At 43.2% G+C, this 22,223-nt stretch overlaps 1 protein-coding gene and 1 long non-coding RNA gene across 2 annotated transcripts; both read left to right on the forward strand.

Annotated features, from left to right (window-relative positions):
* The first annotated feature begins 2,493 nt into the window (after positions 1 to 2,493).
* Positions 2,494 to 3,465, forward strand: LOC307008462 (uncharacterized protein). Its single transcript, XM_079631254.1, has 2 exons — positions 2,494 to 2,786; positions 2,880 to 3,465. Exons 1-2 carry the CDS (start codon positions 2,627 to 2,629, stop codon positions 3,212 to 3,214), a joined length of 495 nt encoding a protein of 164 aa, XP_079487380.1. The 5' UTR covers positions 2,494 to 2,626; the 3' UTR covers positions 3,215 to 3,465.
* Positions 3,466 to 3,938: 473 nt separating this feature from the next.
* LOC307008383 lies at positions 3,939 to 8,987 on the forward strand. Its single transcript, XR_013799804.1, has 4 exons — positions 3,939 to 4,001; positions 8,204 to 8,265; positions 8,471 to 8,539; positions 8,823 to 8,987. It is a non-coding gene; the product is annotated as an uncharacterized lncRNA (long non-coding RNA).
* The last annotated feature ends 13,236 nt before the right edge of the window (positions 8,988 to 22,223 follow it).

Genomic DNA, 22,223 nt, shown 5'->3' on the forward strand with positions numbered 1-22,223 from the left:
GGGGGAACCAGTGGACGTAAAAGTGACTTCAGATAGGGTGCTGTTTGCCCTCACGTGCTGGGATCTATCGGTTAAAAAATCCAATAACCAGCCCACCAAATTCAAATCAAGGTTAAAATCCGCAATCAGTCTCTCAGCGAGCAGAAGGGGCTGAATGGTGTTAAAAGCAGAAGTAAAATCAACAAATAAAAGTCTGACATGAGTCTTTGCTCTATCCAGATGGCTAAAAATAAAGTGCAGAAGTGTGATCACAGCATCCTCCACGCCCCTGCCAGACCTGTATGCAAACTGCAGTGGATCTAACTGATCTCCAACCTGCAGTAAGACAGCCTCTTTGATAATTTTCTCAAAGCTTTTCATAACCAATGAGGTCAAGGCTACAGGTATAAAATCATTCAAGGATTTTGGGGAGCTGCACTTGGCTATAGGCACAATAATAGAATGACCTTCACCTGTTTTCTGACCGGTTTCTCCCTCCTCAACACTGAGGTGTAGGCGGGTAAGAGGTGGACAGAGTTGTGGTCAGAGGTACCCAGCGCTGGCCCCGCCTTGGACGTATATGCGCCTTTAATGGAGCCGTAGCACAGACCAAGAGTTTTGTTACGACGTGTGGGGCATTTTACATACTGATAAAAGCTGTTCAGTGTTTTCTTTAAGTTACAATGGTTAAAATCGCCGAGAATAAAATAAAGCAGCAGGGGAGATAGACTGAAGTTTGTTTATGGTTTTAAAAACAATGTCCGCGGCGGACTTGGCATCAGCTTTGGGGTGGATATAAGCCACAGTCACAAAAACTGGGGAAACTCTCTCTTTGTCAGAGTGACAAATCCGCTCTCTCACAGTAACATTGCTACACCATCTCCGATTTATGTACAGACAGACCCCTCCACCCAGCATTTTATGTGTCACCTCACTGTCCCGATCCAGGCGCAGAGGGGCTCCAAAGCCGCTGATATCCAGTGCCGAGTCCGAATCCGACTCAGTGAGCCAAGTCTCTGTGAAAGCCACAAGACACGCATCCCTGTAGTCCCGCAGATGCAAAACATTTGCCCGTAATTCCTCAATCTTATTCCTGAGGGACCGCACATTAGCCAGTATGACCGAAGGCAAGGGGATGCGATTCCTGCTCAAAAGCTTCCTGGTTCGCTGTTTCACACCACCCCTTTTCCCCCGCTTCCTGGTTTGGCCTTGTTTTGTAAAGTTAATGTTTCTACCAATAAGTAATTCCAGAGGCAAATTCCCAGCCAGTGAATTGATATTGAAGTCCGTCACGGCAGGATAGCACCATTGTAATCCCAATAGGAATTTGCCGGTGTATCGGAATGTGTCCTGCTGGTCGCTCCAAACGAAGTTTAAAACAATCACTAAAAATAGGGCGTAAAAAGTGACTTCCATCCCTCAGATATTCAGCAATGTTCAGATAACATTAAACAGCACGCCACAAAGGGAAATTAAAACCCTAAAAGACGTTTAAAACACAATAACACGGACACGAGCTAAAGCTGCTTGTCGCCTCAGAACAGCGCCACCTATCAGACTGTGCTAAGGGATCCACAATTGACCAGCACCCACTCCACAAATGCTCAAAGCTCTCCGAGGACCTTCTACTCGAAGGATTGTCTTGTACCGCTCATCAAGGCACGCCAGATCTGAGAAATCCATTGTGTGGTCCTCGAGGGAAGGCACCCTTGTTCTAAGAGGAGAAGACCTGAACGGCAAGTCCACCTTTCTTCTTATTTCCACGTTTTCAGGGTTCGTGTTCAGTCACGCTGAGTGGTAAGCAACACACACACAGATGGGAAATGATACTAGAATAAGTCTATTATTTATTACTCAGGAGCACAGGAGAATAAATAAACCACACATTAGATAAAAACTAACAGCATTCTAGGAAACTTTATCAACCACTGCACTAACTCTAGATAGCCAGTATTTTGGTGGCTTTTCACCACATGGTCACATGGCATAGCTTTATATCTATTTAAGAAGTCAGTGGTATATAGCAACCCAGGAAGGAAGACTCAGAGGAAGACTGACAGAGACCGATGGATGACAAGTGTCATATAGACATGCTGGGACTGATGATTCTCTGCTCGCTGCTCACAGGTAAGCGGACCTGTAGACAACATCCGTGAAAGTGACAACAAGTTTCTCTGGGGTTTTAAGATATTGTTTAGTCTAATTAGTTGGAATCAAATGTAAAGCAGAAGTTAAAAAAAATCATTATATTCTTACTAACATTCTATGTAGTGTGATAGTGTGTGTTCAGTTCATACTGTATTATACATTTAAATTTAAATCAGAAGAAATAAAAGACAGCTCAGAAAATGTACTTCATATCAGTAGGCTATATATGTAGAATATAGGGAAATAGATTATGCCAAAATAGTGAGTGTGAATCGTTTTAAATCACTGATTATATAAATATTTAATATAAAGCCCTATATAAACTCATATCGACTCTGTCTCAGGCACCAGTGGAGAGATCACACATCTCCATGTGTTCAGCAGTGATGGTGAGAACGTCAGTCTGCCCTGTGAGAATCTTCATAGTGACTGCACATCAACTACATGGATATATAATGGAGAAAGGAGTTCAGGGACAGTTGTGTTATTTGAAGAAGGGATGAAGAGGAAAGACACAGAGAGACATGAGAGACTGAGTCTGGGGTCTGACTGTTCTCTGAACATCTATAAAGCCACAACTGAAGATCGTGGACATTACACCTGCAGGAAACTGAATACACAGATATATGATGACAATGTTTATCTGCATGTTCTTCATGGTCAGTGTTTCTGTTCATTATTGATAAAATAACATAATTGTCTCTTTAAACTCACGTTTACTGAAATAAATGTCTGTGTGATTTCTGTTCCAGTTTCTCCATCATCCACACACACTGAGATTACACCTGGACGCTCGTTCTCTCTCTCCTGTCAGTTGTATGATCATGATGGATATAGTTGTGTTCGTCTCTTCAATGAAGAGGGATTTGAGCTGGTCTGGAAGAATAAGACTGATGTGAATCTGCAGTCAGACTCCAGATATCAGATCTCATTCTCTCCTGAACACTGCAACAGTTCTCTGACTACAACACTCCTCGATGAAGACAACAACACACAGTGGAGATGTGAGATTACTAAAGGAGAAGACGTCCAGACCTCAGTCAGATATACGGTCACGTACTTGGGTAAGAAAACTAATACGTTATAGACTTCTATGCAATTCAAAAAATACATTTGGGAAAAAAATTTCTAGTTAGAATAAAAGTTTTTGCCCACTGTCAACATGATATCTTAACCTCAATTGATCCTTTAAGTTATCCTTCCTAAATTTTGAAATCCTCCACAATAACAGCCAAAGTGGACAACATCAGCACTTGTGTCATAATGTGCAGATGGCTTTCAGCAACACAACTTGAACAAATCTAATAAACAAATAACCCTTTCAACAGCAGAAGTGTGTGTCGGCTGAGTTTACTACAGTATATGGTGTGTGTAAACTAACTACTGCTGTTCTTCCTCTTAACACACGGCACTGGTCACGTGTCCTGACACACTGACACAACCTCGACTCCAGCAACAGAAGATACAGCTCAAGGTGCTCAATCTCACTTCAGTTTTTACTTCACAGTACAGGATTATTGCTGCTGACTGATAGTCAACATAAATACCTATATAAGAATAATATTTTCATATTCACAGAATTGAATAACATTTGACTCATGTAGCTTTCTCTTCCACCTCAAACGACACACAATGACTTCTTTGGTTTATCGCCGTGAGAGCATGAAAGAAGAATCACACAGTAATTCTGTGAAATGTGGCAGGGATAGTTTATAAAATGTGTGTGAGTGTGTGTCCAGTGTTTGACTGTTCTCCGTGTGCAGGTGTGCTCTCTCCTGCAGTGATTCCTGCTGTAGCGGCTCTTCTTGCTGTTCTTGCTGTTCTTGCTCTTATTGCTCTTCTTGCTCTTTGGTTCATCTGTAAAAAAAGAGCTGGTGAGGTTTCAGTCATGACAAGTTTCCATCCACTTTTTGTGCTGTTTTCTTATCGACAAAGTGAATATGCGTTAAAAAAAGATTGCAAAATTTGCTGTCTCCAGCCGGTTTCCATCCAATTGGCCATTTACAGATAAAATAGTGTGTGTAGTGACATCATCCCTAAAAAACGCATTATCACAGAAGTTTAGTTAAAATCTGTCCTCAAGTCATTTCCATACATATTTTCACGTATATGTCAAAAAATATTGTATCTTTCACATCCCAAATATTTGTAAAATGCAGAGTAATGAGACAATTAGAATTCGCCAGTTTACTGCTTATGCCACTATTTTCTTTTAAGAAAATGAATACTTTCCAGAATACTTTCTGTATTTCGTAGCTATACGCAGTGGACAAACTAATTTTCTCAGATTTATTGAAGCTTAAAATGTAAAGCGCATTGCAGCTGCACAGCTAGACAGTGAGAGACTGGTTCACCCATTGGCTGCGCTGCAGCAACTGCACATCCAATGGCGAAGGCGCCAACAGGGCGTGGCAGAGCCTATAAAACGAGCCCGAATTCGCCATTATAGCAGGTTTTCTCATCTTCAGCAACAAACTCCGTCTCTGTGTCCCCCGGATAAATGTTAAGCTTCGCCGTTGAATCAGGCCCTCTTCCGCTAGAACGAGCCATTTTACAGTGGACTGCGCTCTTCTCATCGAAGTTGCTTCCCCTGTCGTCGTTCTCCTGTGGCCATCCGGCGACCATCACATATCCTTTTCAACTAAACTGTTCCGTTATACAGTTCTTCAAGAGAGCCGAACGAGCGTTGATGCAAAGGCGACGGGCACTCGGAGTGCGTTTCGTGCCTGGGGCCTACCCACGCTGAAGCCACGCTCTCTGCTGACGGCTGCTCTCTCTGCGAGAGTGTTGTGGTCATGGCTAGCTCTCGCGAAAGATGGCGACGCCGCACCCGCCACTCTGCCGTTTCCCGCACTGCTTCTCCCGAGGAAGAAGCGCCGCAGCGAGCGACATCCCGAGAGCATGGAGATTAGTGAGCCCACGCCGGCCACGTCTCCGCGTGCCTCACTTTCTCCTGCCCTGACACCTTCACCCGTCCTGTTCTCACAGACGGACCAGCACCCACCCACGTGGCGGGCCTGGTTTCGTTCGGTGCGACGGACGAGGAGCACAAGGACATCCTCTCCATCGCGGCTTCTGAGGAGGATTGGCAGGGCTCTGTCGACCCCCACCTGTCCGAGTCGAGCGCTAGAATCCCAGCTAGCACCAATTCGGATGCGGAGATGCTCAGGATCCTTACCGCGGCTGTGTCGGACCTCGGCCTCGAGTGGGCCCCGCCCGAGGAACCTCCTCGCAGTCGGCTGGACGGCTGGTTTTTGACGGGGCGCCAGCAGGCCCCTCACCACAGACCTGCTCCGTTCTTTCCTGAGGTCCATCCAGAGGTCACCTCAGGCCATGAGACACTTCCTGCCGAAGCGTTCCAGCTCCGCATCCAGTAGGCCCAAAGCCTCGGCCTCGCCTCTGCCTAAGAAGCCAGCGAAGCAGGTCCCTCCGTCCCACCCTGCGGCTGATACCCACCGCCACTCGCGGCCAGCTAAGCGCTGCCCACAGCCTCGGCGCCAGGGCTCCCGATCCACCAGTGCGTCGGACCCTAGACCGCCGAAATCCTCCTAGCATCGGGGTGAAAAGACAGGGTGCGTGTCTCGCTCTAGCCGGACCACCCTCAAAGAAACCCACCATTCTCGCAGCTCCCTGTTCAGCTCAGGCGGCTGGATAATTTTGTATTGCAGCAAACGGGCACGTGACCCCAATAAAGCACAAAAGGAGTATGTTTCAAACACACAACACATGGGTCCCCAGTCTCCCTACACTAGGTGGTCCCCTCCCAGTTGTATCTATGACTTTGCACAAGGCGCATGCCTTATCAGTCAAACAAACACTCATTATGTGCACAAATCACAACATAAAGGTGTCCGGTCCCCCTGTGTTAGGTGGCCCGTCCCTAAACATGTGTCAAACCCTAGCCACAAAGGCCCTGGCCTGGCAAGCCATTCCCAGTGTGTCGAGTTGGGTTATAAACACTATAAAGCGAGGCTACTCACTCCAGTTCGCTCGCAGATCCCGCAAGTTTCAGGGCGGTTCTCGAGACTTCGGTGAGAAGCAGCGTGTGTCACGTGATGGATTGTGCAGTTTCTGAAGGGAGCTAGGAGGATGAATCCTCCCAGACCTTCCTCTGTACCGCTGTGGGACCTCTCCACGGTCCTTAGGGCCCTGAAGGGTCCGCCATTTGAACCACTTCAGTCGGGTGACCTCAAACCACTTTCACTAATGACCGCCCTCCTGTTGGCACTGGCGTCTATTAAGTGAGTGGAAGATTTGCAGGCGCTCTCTATGAGCCCCTCCTGTTTGGAGTTTGGTATAGGTGAGGTCACTCTAAAATCCAAGCATAGCTATGTGCCCAAAGTGCTCTCTACACCGTTTAGTGCACAAGTGATTTCATTGTTGGCTCTTCCCCCTTCCGATGGGGAAGTTAATTTACTCTGCCCTGTCAGGGCTCTGAAGGTCTATTTGGAGCGCTCCGCGTCATATAGGCAGTCAGAACAGCTCTTTGTCTGCTTCGGTGGCCGGTCCAAAGGGGCTCTTGTCACAAAGCAGAGACTATCCAAATGGATAGTGGATGCCATATCACTGGCATACGCCTCTGTGGGCCAGGATTGTCCTATAGGCACTAGAGCCCATTCCACTACAGCAGGGGTGGGGAACGTTGGTCCAGGAGAGCCATTGTCCTGCAAAGTTTAGCTCCAACCCTGAAAAAACTTACCTGATTGTAGCCTTAGTGATCCTGAAGACATTGATTAGCTTGTTCAGGTGTGTTTGATTAGGGTTGGAACTAAACTCTGCAAGAGAGTGGCCCTCCAGGACCAACGTTCCCCACCCCTGCACTAGAGGTATGGCCTCGTCATGGGCTCGGTCCTGTGGGTTTCCCATTCAGGACATTAGTGCAGTGCCCGGCTGGTCTTCGCCCTCCACTTTTGTGAAGTTTTACAACTTGGAGGTTCCTTCCTTGCAAGTGAAGGTCCTTTCTGTATGATTAAGACTCGACTAGTCTGGTCTTATCAATATATTAAGTCACTGTTCATAAGCACACAATCTCTTACCATGAACCAGCTTTGGCTGTTTTGGTCCCCGTATGCATGTATTAGACCGGAGGGTTCTGGTCTATTGATAAGTTATTGGGGGTATGTGCCCAGTGGCATCATTATATATCTGATTTAGACCGGACGGTGTCCGTCGCATTATGCATACACATATATATGGTATTCTGGCTTGCTTCGTGAACTCAGGGGTCCTGAGTTTCATGTTCGGCCAGTTACTTATGGTGCGGCATTTTACATTGCGTACCCACTGCGTATAGCTACGCAATACGAATTGACAGTTCGAAAGGGAACTACTTGATTATTATCGTAACCTCAGTTCCCTGAGATAGGGAACGAGTATTGCGTAGCCTGCCGCACTATAGTAACATGGCGTTTGTCGCTTCAGTCGATTTAAACCTGCTATAATGCCGAATCGGGCTCATTTTATAGGCTCTGCCACGCCCCGATGGCGGGCTCTGACGAATGCTGGCGCGCTGTTTGCTGATTGGCGCATGCGTCAGAAGCGCCTTCGCCATTGGATGTGCAGTTGCTGCAGCACAACCTATGGATGGCCAGTCTCTCACTGTTTAGCTGTGCAGCTGCAATGCGCTTTACATTTTAAGCTTCAATAAATCTGACGAAATGAGTTTCTCCACTGCGTATATGTAGCGGTGTGTTATCTGCGTTGTGTTAATATACATATAGCTACGCAATACTCGTTCCCTATCACAGGGAACCGAGGTTACGTTAGTTACCGAGTAGTTTCATAAACAGAAACTCAAAATAGTATGTAATCTTCACCACATTAGTTGTCGAAGTTGATTTGACAAAAGATAAAAAGTTGTGATAACAAATAATGAAAATATTTTTTTACCGTGTTACATTGGAATAATATTTCACAATATCACTGTTTTTACTGTATTTTCGATCAAATAAATACAGCCCTGGTGAATGAAAGAGACTTTAAGAAACTTACCAACCTCATTTCTTTTTAATTTTACTGTGGAAATATTTTATTGTAAATGATTGAAGAATTGTTCTAATGTTAATATTCTGTTAAGGGGCAGATAAGGCAGCGATCGGCAGATTGACCCCGGTGACCCCTCCGGCTGCTGATGTCCATGTTAGTGAACAACACTAATGATCACAGCTTCATACACACATCTGACCCACAGCTGATCACAAGAATCAACATTATCTTAGCTATACACTAATTTAACCGAACAATAGTTATGAAATATATACAGCATATTTATTAAATTAAATAAAACTAATCAAAAATGTGTTACACTATTGCCTACACATCACATTTTTCTATTGATGTTTAGGAGAACACAGATGATGTGGCGTATGCTGAGGTCACTATTTCCAGGAACAAGTTTACGGAAACACACAACGTGAGTAAAGGAATCTGGTCATTTTCGTGTGTGTGTGTGTGTGTGTGTGTGTGTGTGTGTGTGAGAGAGCTAACAGATAATCAGGCCTTTCTTTTAACTGCTCCTAACAATAGCTGGAAATATATTTCTACATAACACTGACATCATCAGTGGCAGTCGACATGTCGAAACTGCGGTGTTTAAAATAGCAATGCTAAATCTGATTCTTAGAAACATTTGGCAATACGGTGTGTTGTAAAAATGCCTGTGTGTGTGTGTGTGTGTGTGTGTGTGTGTCGCTCAGGTTCAGTCTGATGATAAAGTGACATACGCTGCCATCAGAGGAGCAAACGCTGGAGATCTGAAGTTCTGCTGATACCCGTGTGGTCCAGAATCCACACACATTATTAACAGAAGAAGTTATAGAATGCTTTTGAGACGTGAATTACAACCCGCTTTCCAGAAAAGTTGGGACATTTTATAAAATGCAATAAAATATATATTCTATAATCTTCTGACCTCTGTCCCAATTAGTTTGGAGTGTGTTGCAGACATCATGTTTATATTTACAAAATACACTCAAGTTGCTCAGTGGAAACATGATATTTGAAATATGAAATATTTTCTTTGTACATTTTCCAGTTAAATAAAGGTTAAAGATTTTATTTTATTTTATTTACTTTATTAATCCCTCACTGGGAAATTTATAGAGAACTGACCAATCACATATAATTGATTTTATTGCATTTGACAAAATGTCCCAACTTTTCTGTAAATGGGGTTGTAAAATAAGACTTTAACTGTACGTTCTGTTTCATTGTGTCTCCCTGTGACTAGTGTCCAGTTTGTTCCTTTGCTCGTTGTATTCAGTTCACCTGCTGTTCATTAATCAGTTCCCTTTGTTTGTTCATGTGTCATTCTCTGTCCGCTCTCGTCGATGTTCAGTTGTGTTAGCTTGGGTTTTCTGTCGGTGACAGTAACCAAGTAATACTCAGTATTTATATTTACAAAATATTGTAAAGTTAGTAATTGAAAATGTAGAATTTATAATGTAAAAAATAAATAAAAATGTTTTCATTGGAAGTGGAAGTTTTCATTCAATTTTGACTTTTCAAACAAAAAAATAAAAAAAAAACCTAGATAAGCGTGTGTCTGTAGAAAAAGGCTCAGTCGATGCCCAGTCAGAGATCACTACACCAGTAAAGCACTCGGAGGAAGACTGTCAGGGTGTCACTGTAAACCGGCCTGTCAATCACAGTTAAATCCTCATATACACACTTCACATTTCATTTCATTTATGATACAATTTTTTTCTACCTTTGGAAAGAAGAAGAAAAAAGTAGCTCATCTGTGAATCATTCATGACTTCTGCATATTAACACATTTAATAATGAATGGCCAAATGAATGTTTTTTACTATTGTGGAATTCATATTTTTATAAAAGTTCACATGTTGCTGCAGATGAAATATAACATGGATAACGAGTTTACACTAAAGATTCACGACGAGATGAGATGAAACTTGGTTAGCAACATCGTAACCGTGTTACCACTGCCGCGTGACAGTGAACGCTCAGATGCGTTCTGGTGTAGAAGAAGCGCTAGCGTGTGGAGTATGGCGGAGATAGATGGGGCATGTACTTAGATGTGTCCCAAATGTTGGTTGTTGTAAATATAGACATATTTGTAGAAAAATGTAGACTTGTCTGACTGTAAAGTAAATAATAATAAGTAGCCTATTAATAATAATAAGAAAATAAGAACATAACTAATATATTCTATTTTTTTTCTTCTTCTTCTGCTGCTTCTTCTTCTTAAGCACCACTCATCTTCTAGTTATTATTATTAACACAGAATAATAATCCACATTACTGGGGCGTGTGGAGTCCATGTGTGCCAGATGTGTGCCAGATGTGGGCTGGATGTGTGCCAGATGTGTGCCGGATGTGTGCCAAATGTGTGCCAGATGTGTGCCGGATGTGTGCCAGATGTGACCCAGATGTGTGCCAGATGTGACCCAGATGTGTGCCAGATGTGACCCGGATGTGTGCCAGATGTGACCCAGATGTGTGCCAGACGTGGCCCGGATGTGTGCCAGATGTGCCAGATCTTTTTGATCTTATTGATTATTAATCACTCAATTTTCTTTCAGTTTCTGGCCACTCTCTATTTAATGTTCTCTTCTGTGTCTTCCTCTTCCTTCTATCTCATCCTCAATATTTATTCTCAGTCTCAAGGCCTTCTAGAGTTCCTGCATCCCTATAGAAACAATTCAACATTAAAATAGTGAAATATTAATCATACTGTATACAGATCTCTTGCTTTTAGCTCTCTCTCTTGTCGGCCCACTGACCCAAACATTTCTGTACAGTCCTGCTTCCAAGAGCATGTACTACCAAGAGGAGAAGATCTGCATTCAGACGCTCAGGATCTGCTGAGGTGATCGCCTCTGCTTTCCTCTTTCCCAGTGATCTCAGCATCCAGCGGCCCACAACACACACTCATGATCTTATCCCTCGAACAGAGCAGATTCAGCAAATCAAAATCTTCCGGCGCTGCACTGTGGTGACAAGTTCCTACAGCACGTCTGAAATGTTTGTTTGTTTTATGGTTGATATGTAAGTGTTTTTCATCACATAAGCCCCGAACTACACGTTGGGAAAGTGTGATTGCTAAGTCAGAAGCGAGCCAACAAAGTCAAGATGCGTGTTACGCAGCTTTTGTCTATCGTCCTGACGAGTCTGTTGAGCGCCTTAGAGGCTGTTTTGACTGTACTGTGTGGGACATTTTCGTGAATACTAGTAAGAACTTGGAAGAGTTGACTTTAGTGGTGACTGACTATATTCGGTTCTGTGTGGACTGTATAATCCCAGAAAAAACGTTTAGGGTATTTCCAAATGACAAACCTTGGGTAAATAAAGAATTAAAAGTTGCGCTGCACAGAAAAAGGAGAGCTTTTGAACAGGGAGACATGCTTAAAATGAAAGCAGTTCAGAAAGAGATTAGACAGATAACAAATGACTGTAAACAGAAATATAAACGGCAGATTGAGGTGGAAATGAGGGGCAATAACCTGAAACCTGCATGGTTAGGGATGTGTAATGATAGGGAAGGAAGAGAAGAAAAGGCACATAGATACAAATGGAGATGATCAAGCATTTGCAAATGAACTGAATGGTTTTTACGCACGGTTCGAAACATCCGACTTTCTCCTGGAGCGTGATGCCATTAGACAGCAGCTACAGTATGGTGCTCCTCCAACTATTACAGCAGATGAGGTGCGTAGAGTTTTTAATAAAATTGATTTCAAAAAAGCACCAGGCCCTGATTGTAGATTTAAAAATCTTGCTTCCCCTTGTTAATTGATTTCATGGAAACAGACACCAGTGATTTTGCCAAGATATCTAATTTATTTTACCATTTTATATAAGACATAAGGGAGAGAGCGGATCAGCAAAAGATCTTCATGCATCTCAGTCATTTCTCTCTCTTTGCCAAAACAAAGAGCTTCAGTTCATATAGGCTGAAACATGTGGTTTCATAGGGGCCCCTATTGTAACGTTCTGAAACGCAAGTAACTCTGTGGGCAGATCCCGGGCGCTGACGCTATTATACCGGCGGGATAAACGACTCTTGCGCCCGACGCAAATGTAAAATGTGTTGGTCTGAAGTCGCTCCATTACTCATAGGTGTGGTTTGGGCGTAACGTGAAATAAACCAATCAGAGCGTCCTCTCACATTCCCTTTAAGAGCCGGTGCGCTTGTTCCACGGCGGATTGCTATTATAACGGCGGATCGCTATTATAACGGCGGATTGCTATTATAACGGCGGATCGCTATTATAACGGCGGATCGCTATTATAACGGCGGATTGCTATTATAACGGCGGATCGCTATTATAACGGCGGATCGCTATTATAACGGCGGATTGCTATTATAACGGCGGATTGCTATTATAACGGCGGATTGCTATTATAACGGCGGATTGCTATTATAACGGCGGATCGCTATTATAACGGCGGATCGCTATTATAACGGCGGATTGCTATTATAACGGCGGATTGCTATTATAACGGCGGATTGCTATTATAACGGCGGATCGCTATTTTAACGGCGGATCGCTATTATAACGGCGGATTGCTATTATAACGGCGGATTGCTATTATAACGGCGGATTGCTATTATAACGGCGGATCGCTATTATAACGGCGGATCGCTATTATAACGGCGGATCGCTATTATAAGGGCGGATCGCTATTATAACGGCGGATCGCTATTATAACGGCGGATTGCTATTATAACGGCGGATCGCTATTATAACGGCGGATTGCTATTATAACGGCGGATCGCTATTATAACGGCGGATCGCTATTATAAGGGCGGATCGCTATTATAACGGCGGATTGCTATTATAACGGCGGATTGCTATTATAACGGCGGATTGCTATTATAACGGCGGATCGCTATTATAACGGCGGATCGCTATTATAAGGGCGGATCGCTATTATAACGGCGGATTGCTATTATAACGGCGGATTGCTATTATAACGGCGGATCGCTATTATAACGGCGGATCGCTATTATAAGGGCGGATCGCTATTATAAGGGCGGATCGCTATTATAACGGCGGATCGCTATTATAAGGGCGGATCGCTATTATAACGGCGGATTGCTATTATAACGGCGGATTGCTATTATAACGGCGGATCGCTATTATAAGGGCGGATCGCTATTATAACGGCGGATCGCTATTATAACGGCGGATCGCTATTATAAGGGCGGATCGCTATTATAACGGCGGATTGCTATTATAACGGCGGATTGCTATTATAACGGCGGATCGCTATTATAAGGGCGGATCGCTATTATAACGGCGGATTGCTATTATAACGGCGGATCGCTATTATAACGGCGGATCGCTATTATAAGGGCGGATCGCTATTATAACGGCGGATTGCTATTATAACGGCGGATTGCTATTATAACGGCGGATCGCTATTATAAGGGCGGATCGCTATTATAACGGCGGATCGCTATTATAACGGCGGATCGCTATTATAAGGGCGGATCGCTATTATAACGGCGGATTGCTATTATAACGGCGGATTGCTATTATAACGGCGGATCGCTATTATAACGGCGGATCGCTATTATAAGGGCGGATCGCTATTATAACGGCGGATCGCTATTATAACGGCGGATCGCTATTATAAGGGCGGATCGCTATTATAACGGCGGATTGCTATTATAACGGCGGATCGCTATTATAAGGGCGGATCGCTATTATAACGGCGGATTGCTATTATAACGGCGGATCGCTATTATAACGGCGGATCGCTATTATAAGGGCGGATCGCTATTATAACGGCGGATCGCTATTATAACGGCGGATCGCTATTATAAGGGCGGATCGCTATTATAAGGGCGGATCGCTATTATAACGGCGGATCGCTATTATAACGGCGGATCGCTATTATAACGGCGGATCGCTATTATAACGGCGGATCGCTATTATAACGGCGGATTGCTATTATAACGGTGGATCGCTATTATAACGGCGGATTGCTATTATAACGGCGGATCGCTATTATAACGGCGGATCGCTATTATAACGGCGGATTGCTATTATAACGGTGGATTGCTATTATAACGGCGGATTGCTATTATAACGGCGGATTGCTATTATAACGGCGGATTGCTATTATAACGGCGGACCGCTATTATAACGGCGGATTGCTATTATAACGGCGGATTGCTATAATAACGGCGGATTGCTATTATAACGGCGGATTGCTATTATAACGGCGGATCGCTATTATAACGGCGGATCGCTATTATAACGGCGGATTGCTATTATAACGGCGGATTGCTATTATAACGGCGGATTGCTATTATAACGGCGGATTGCTATTATAACGGCGGATCGCTATTATAACGGCGGATTGCTATTATAACGGCGGATCGCTATTATAACGGCGGATTGCTATTATAACGGCGGATTGCTATTATAACGGCGGATTGCTATTATAACGGCGGATTGCTATTATAACGGCGGATCGCTATTATAACGGCGGATTGCTATTATAACGGCGGATTGCTATTATAACGGCGGATTGCTATTATAACGGCGGATTGCTATTATAACGGCGGATTGCTATTATAACGGCGGATCGCTATTATAACGGCGGATTGCTATTATAACGGCGGATCTCTATTATAACGGCGGATTGCTATTATAACGGCGGATCGCTATTATAACGGCGGATCGCTATTATAACGGCGGATCGCTATTATAACGGCGGATTGCTATTATAACGGTGAATTGCTATTATAACGGCGGATCGCTATTATAACGGCGGATCGCTATTATAACGGCGGATTGCTATTATAACGGCGGATTGCTATTATAACGGCGGATTGCTATTATAACGGCGGATCGCTATTATAAGGGCGGATCGCTATTATAACGGTGAATTGCTATTATAACGGCGGATTGCTATTATAACGGCGGATCGCTATTATAACGGCGGATTGCTATTATAACGGTGGATTGCTATTATAACGGCGGATTGCTATTATAACGGCGGATCGCTATTATAACGGCGGATTGCTATTATAACGGCGGATCGCTATTATAACGGCGGATCGCTATTATAACGGTGGATTGCTATTATAACGGCGGATCGCTATTATAACGGCGGATCGCTATTATAACGGCGGATTGCTATTATAACGGCGGATCGCTATTATAACGGCGGATCGCTATTATAACGGCGGATCGCTATTATAACGGCGGATTGCTATTATAACGGCGGATCGCTATTATAACGGCGGATCGCTATTATAACGGTGGATTGCTATTATAACGGCGGATCGCTATTATAACGGCGGATCGCTATTATAACGGCGGATCGCTATTATAACGGTGGATTGCTATTATAACGGCGGATCGCTATTATAACGGCGGATCGCTATTATAACGGCGGATTGCTATTATAACGGCGGATCGCTATTATAACGGTGGATTGCTATTATAACGGCGGATTGCTATTATAACGGCGGATCGCTATTATAACGGCGGATTGCTATTATAACGGCGGATCGCTATTATAACGGCGGATTGCTATTATAACGGTGGATTGCTATTATAACGGCGGATTGCTATTATAACGGCGGATCGCTATTATAACGGCGGATTGCTATTATAACGGCGGATCGCTATTATAACGGCGGATTGCTATTATAACGGCGGATTGCTATTATAACGGCGGATCGCTATTATAACGGCGGATTGCTATTATAACGGTGGATTGCTATTATAACGGCGGATTGCTATTATAACGGCGGATTGCTATTATAACGGCGGATTGCTATTATAACGGCGGATTGCTATTATAACGGCGGATTGCAATTATAACGGCGGATTGCAATTATAACGGCGGATCGATATTATAACGGCGGATCGCTATTATAACGGCGGATTGCAATTATAACGGCGGATCGCTATTATAACGGCGGATCGCTATTATAACGGCGGATCGCTATTATAACGGAGGATTGCTATTATAACGGAGGATTGCTATTATAACGGCGGATTGCTATTATAACGGCGGATTGCTATTATAACGGCGGATTGCTATTATAACGGCGGATCGCTATTATAACGGCGGATTGCAATTATAACGGCGGATCGATATTATAACGGCGGATCGCTATTATAACGGCGGATTGCTATTATAACGGCGGATCGCTATTATAACGGCGGATTGCTATTATAACGGCGGATTGCTATTATAACGGCGGATCGCTATTATAACGGCGGATTGCTATTATAACGGTGGATTGCTATTATAACGGCGGATTGCTATTATAACGGCGGATTGCTATTATAACGGCGGATTGCTATTATAACGGCGGATTGCTATTATAACGGCGGATTGCAATTATAACGGCGGATTGCAATTATAACGGCGGATCGATATTATAACGGCGGATCGCTATTATAACGGCGGATTGCAATTATAACGGCGGATCGCTATTATAACGGCGGATCGCTATTATAACGGCGGATCGCTATTATAACGGAGGATTGCTATTATAACGGAGGATTGCTATTATAACGGCGGATTGCTATTATAACGGCGGATTGCTATTATAACGGCGGATCGCTATTATAACGGCGGATTGCAATTATAACGGCGGATCGATATTATAACGGCGGATCGCTATTATAACGGCGGATTGCAATTATAACGGCGGATCGCTATTATAACGGCGGATCGCTATTATAACGGCGGATCGCTATTATAACGGCGGATTGCTATTATAACGGCGGATTGCTATTATAACGGCGGATTGCTATTATAACGGTGGATTGCTATTATAACGGCGGATCGCTATTATAACGGCGGATTGCAATTATAACGGCGGATCGCTATTATAACGGCGGATCGCTATTATAACGGCGGATTGCAATTATAACGGCGGATTGCTATTATAACGGCGGATTGCTATTATAACGGCGGATCGCTATTATAACGGCGGATCGCTATTATAACGGCGGATTGCTATTATAACGGCGGATTGCAATTATAACGGCGGATCGATATTATAACGGCGGATCGCTATTATAACGGCGGATTGCTATTATAACGGCGGATCGCTATTATAACGGCGGATCGCTATTATAACGGCGGATTGCTATTATAACGGCGGATTGCTATTATAACGGCGGATCGCTATTATAACGGCGGATCGCTATTATAACGGCGGATTGCTATTATAACGGTGGATTGCTATTATAACGGCGGATCGCTATTATAACGGTGGATTGCTAATATAACGGCGGATTGCTATTATAACGGCGGATCGCTATTATAACGGCGGATTGCTATTATAACGGCGGATCGCTATTATAACGGCGGATTGCTATTATAACGGCGGATCGCTATTATAACGGCGGATCGCTATTATAACGGCGGATTGCTATTATAACGGCGGATCGCTATTATAACGGCGGATTGCTATTATAACGGTGGATTGCTATTATAACGGCGGATTGCTATTATAACGGCGGATCGCTATTATAGCGGCGGATTGCTATTATAACGGCGGATCGCTATTATAACGGCGGATTGCTATTATAACGGTGGATTGCTATTATAACGGCAGATTGCTATTATAACGGCGGATTGCTATTATAACGGTGGATTGCTATTATAACGGCGGATTGCTATTATAACGGCGGATTGCTATTATAACGGCGGATTGCTATTATAACGGCGGATTGCAATTATAACGGCGGATCGATATTATAACGGCGGATCGCTATTATAACGGCGGATCGCTATTATAACGGCGGATCGCTATTATAACGGCGGATTGCTATTATAACGGCGGATTGCTATTATAACGGCGGATCGCTATTATAACGGCGGATTGCTATTATAACGGCGGATCGCTATTATAACGGCGGATTGCTATTATAACGGCGGATTGCTATTATAACGGCGGATTGCTATTATAACGGCGGATTGCTATTATAACGGCGGATCGCTATTATAACGGCGGATTGCTATTATAACGGTGGATTGCTGTTATAATGGCGGGTTTGCCGGCGCACGCCAGGAGCGGTTCACAGCCGAGGAGACCGACGTTCTCGTCAGGGCCGTAAAACACAGAGAAGTGACATTGGGGATGATGGAGAAACACACACACATTAGCTTCGGTTAAACAGGCGTATAATAATTTGGGTAAATGTGTAGCCTAATCTAGATAAAAAAAAAAAAATCTAGATAGATCTTTTTCACATCTTCACGGACACAACAATGATTTCCCTATAACAATATTTTTCCTTGTAATAATGTATGATTTGCAAAAATGAAAACTGCTGCGTCTGTTTATAATTATTAGAGAATCAAAGTGGATGCGCGTTAACACACTACATTATGGCCAAACACGCGCCCTTAAAATACCATATCACTAACACGCAACGCAACGCGCCACTGTCTTTAGACTGTTTTTTTCCTGGTCAATGGCGCAATTGCTTTCTAAAACTGGAAAATAGCACCAGGGAAGTTTTGCGCCGGAACACGCCTCCTCTTTGCGCTGAACCGCCCCCGCGAGCGCAAGTTCATTCCCTAATTTACCGACGTGCGTCTATGGAGGGAAGAGTCCGCTGTGCGCGGGTGCAGAATAGGAATGATACATGCGTCGGTGTACAAAGTCAATAGAGCATCACAGTCCCGCCCACAGCCGGTGCCGGAAGTAAAAATTCAATACAATTTCTCCATAGACATTTGGGGTATAAGCCATAAAAACGTAACCATACATGGTAGACTTAAAACCAGCAACGGCTGTACTAAGCGATTGTATATGCTCATATAAACGCCAAAAGTTCATGGGGCACTAACCTTGTTTTGAGATAAATGCCTTTTATTCGCGATGTCTTGGATAAGTACTTCATTACCCACAATCCTAAACAATCCCACAATCCCACAGTGATGCATCTGATTGGTGGAAATCGTGTAAACCCCGCGAAGGTCCGTGGAAAAAACAGAGCGTTGCCATGGAAGCAGGATTCTAACAGAAGAGACGGAACGGACTGTTTTCTTTAGCGGAAGCCATATAAATAGTTTTTAAATCAATACATTCCTTTTTTAATTAATATTTTGTGTCAAATTATTGATTTATTTGGTAGGTAGCCATGTAATAAGCGGGATAATGTAAAGCGAGTTGGTTGTTATAGCGAATACAGGCTGATTCAAGACCCCTCCGCTTTGCGTCGGGCTCATAACGTTAATTAACGTTAGCCTTTCGGGAGTTGTATTCGCTATAACAACCGCCTCGCTTTACATTATCCCTTACTTATCGTTCACTTTAGATAGGCTACTGTAGCCTTCATATGGTATGAGTCATATCAAGCATTTTATGATGCCGCTGTCAAAACAATATTTAACCTAGGCATACGTTACCTCTTCATGCATTTACTGAACATTTGTGTAATAATTCATGGCAAGTTAATAAACTGAATATGACGGTCCAAGAGCAGACCATGCAGCGGTCCATGCATCAGACCGGTGGCGCTGTGCACTTTCTGGTTTGCTGACCATCACTTTTTAATTTACACTCGTTGTGGATATTAAGAAAATACATTAAATGTTATTACAATTAAGAATGAACTATAACTTCATGAAAATGAGCATGGACCTCAACCTGTCCTGTCAGCAGAGTGTCCTGTGTCATAAAGGGCTTTGAAATAAACACACAAACTACACACTGACTGAACACACATGTGTTGACGACTGAGCGGTGATTTGCAGTCAGGTACAAAGCACTGCACCATGTTGCTAACGTTATCGTTAACCGCTTTCACACACGCACACAATATAAAATACACGATGATAAATATAAAATTCAATACACAATACCTATATAAAACACTATTATTTTTATTTACACGATTACTATTGAAATAACTGCTATTAACTACACATTCACTATATAAAATTCACTCAAAAGGCTCTTTCGCGGTTGGCTTCAGTCGACTTCAGTGAGGCGCGGTGGTTTATGGGATGAGTAGTTCCTTCGCTCGGAAATGAAAATATGTACACAGTCTTGTACCTTTGCCTTTTTTTGGATTTTCTCTTCGTTTTTTCACTCGAAATTCTATGTTGTATGCTTATGAGTTCAGCCGTAGCTGGTTATCCTCAGACATGCTCTAAAACTCTTTAGATACAGATTTTTCCAAAAGTCAATGGGAGAAATGAATGGGAAATTTACTTCCGGCACCAGAGCTCTCTCGGGCTGTGGGCGGGACTGTGATGCTCTATTGCGCTGGGTGCAAGATAGGGCCCAGGATGTATATACTATGCTAGGTAGAAAAAACACTGCATTCCAGACACACACTCAAAATCTCCCAAAGTCTCTCTCTCTCACATATGCATTCAAAACAGTATGTGAACAGTATGATTCATAAAACACAATTATTACAAATGATTATGAATGTATATAAAAAGTATAAAAGATACATAATACATCTCATTATGAATATTAATAATAAAAAATAATAATACTAAAAACAACATTAAAAAGATGAGATTATAAGTCTTCACTGATCAAATAAGTGGAAGGGTCTTGCAGAAATGTAGTGAACAACTTAGCCTAATTTTCTGCCAGCTTTTTCAAAAGTCATTAGATACACACTACATTCCTAAAGCCTGGAAGTCTTCACTCATAGTACCAGTACCTAAAGTAGCAAGACCAGCCGATTTAAATGATTATCGTCCAGTCGCCCTAACATCAATCGTGATGAAGAGCTTAGAAAGAATCGTTCTGAGACATATTCTTAATGATGTGCAATGTAATATCGACCCTTTACAGTTTGCCTATAGAAACAAGCGGAGCACAGATGATGCTCTTCTGTATATGCTCCATAATATCTATTGCCATCTGGATAAGCCCAAACGACGGGTTCTCTTTATAGATTTTTCTTCCGCCTTTAACACCATCAGGCCCCACATTATGATGGAGAGGCTAGGGCAGTTAGGGGTAAATCCTAATATAATTAGGTGGGTTGAGTCCTTTCTGACGGAGAGAACACAGTGTGTTAGGGTAAATGAAGCTGTGTCCTCCCCGATTATGACCAATACAGGATCCCCACAAGGCAGTGTCATCTCACCAGTATTGTTCACTCTTTACACTAACGAGTGTAGAAGTAATACATCTGAGCAGGGGTTAATACAGAATAGTGATGAGACCAACTACAGGGCCTGGGTGGATCAATTCGCAGACTGGTGTAGGTCCAGCTGTCTTCTTCTAAATATAAAGAAAACAAAGGAAATAATACTAGATTACAGAACTGGGAGCCAGCTTCACCAGTGTTTGGTTATACATGGAGAGGATGTTGCGATTGTAGCCGAGTACAAGTACTTAGGCGCAATAATAGATAATAAGTTGCAGTGGAACAGTAATACTGACACCATCTATAAAAAGGGGCTGCAGAGGCTGCATTTTATGCGGAGACTAAGACAATTTAGAGTGGATAGAGATATGATGTTGCTTTTTTATCACTCATTTGTGGAGAGCATGCTACGTTTTTGTTTTGTTGCCCGGTATTTCTCTCTGTCAGTGACCAGCAAAAACAGACTGAGCAAGATAGTCAACTTGGCCAGCAAGGTTGCGGGGAAAAAACTATACAGTATGGCTATTACCTGTGAAAGAAGGGTGTTGAAGAAAGGTCAAGCAATCTATAAGGATATGTCACATCCCCTACACCAGGCATGTGAGGTGTTGCCATCAGGGAGGAGGTTTAGGCTACCTTCTTTCCAAACAAATCGAGGCAGTAAGTCATTCATTCCAACTAGCATTACACTGATGAATAAGAAGTTACCTGCAGGACAGCACTTTAAATAGCACCATGCACTTTCTCTCCAGTTGGACTGTCGCAGTATGCATAACTACACTTTATTATCTAGTGTATGTGTGGGGGTGGTTGGGGTGAGGGACATTTTGTTGTATATTTTGTTTTGTATTCTGTCTTGTCAAATTGTCTTTATAAATTGTCAAATTGTCTGTATAAATGTATCAGACGTGCTGTATGTATGTCACAGAACAATTTTCCGAACTTAACGGCTTTAGTGTGGGAAAGAACTACTATCTCGTGAAGCTTTGCGATCTATATATCCGAGTTTTTATAATGATTTTT

Source organism: Phoxinus phoxinus (genome assembly GCF_949152265.1).
Source record: "Phoxinus phoxinus genome assembly, chromosome: 12".
Lineage (NCBI taxonomy): Eukaryota > Metazoa > Chordata > Actinopteri > Cypriniformes > Leuciscidae > Phoxinus > Phoxinus phoxinus.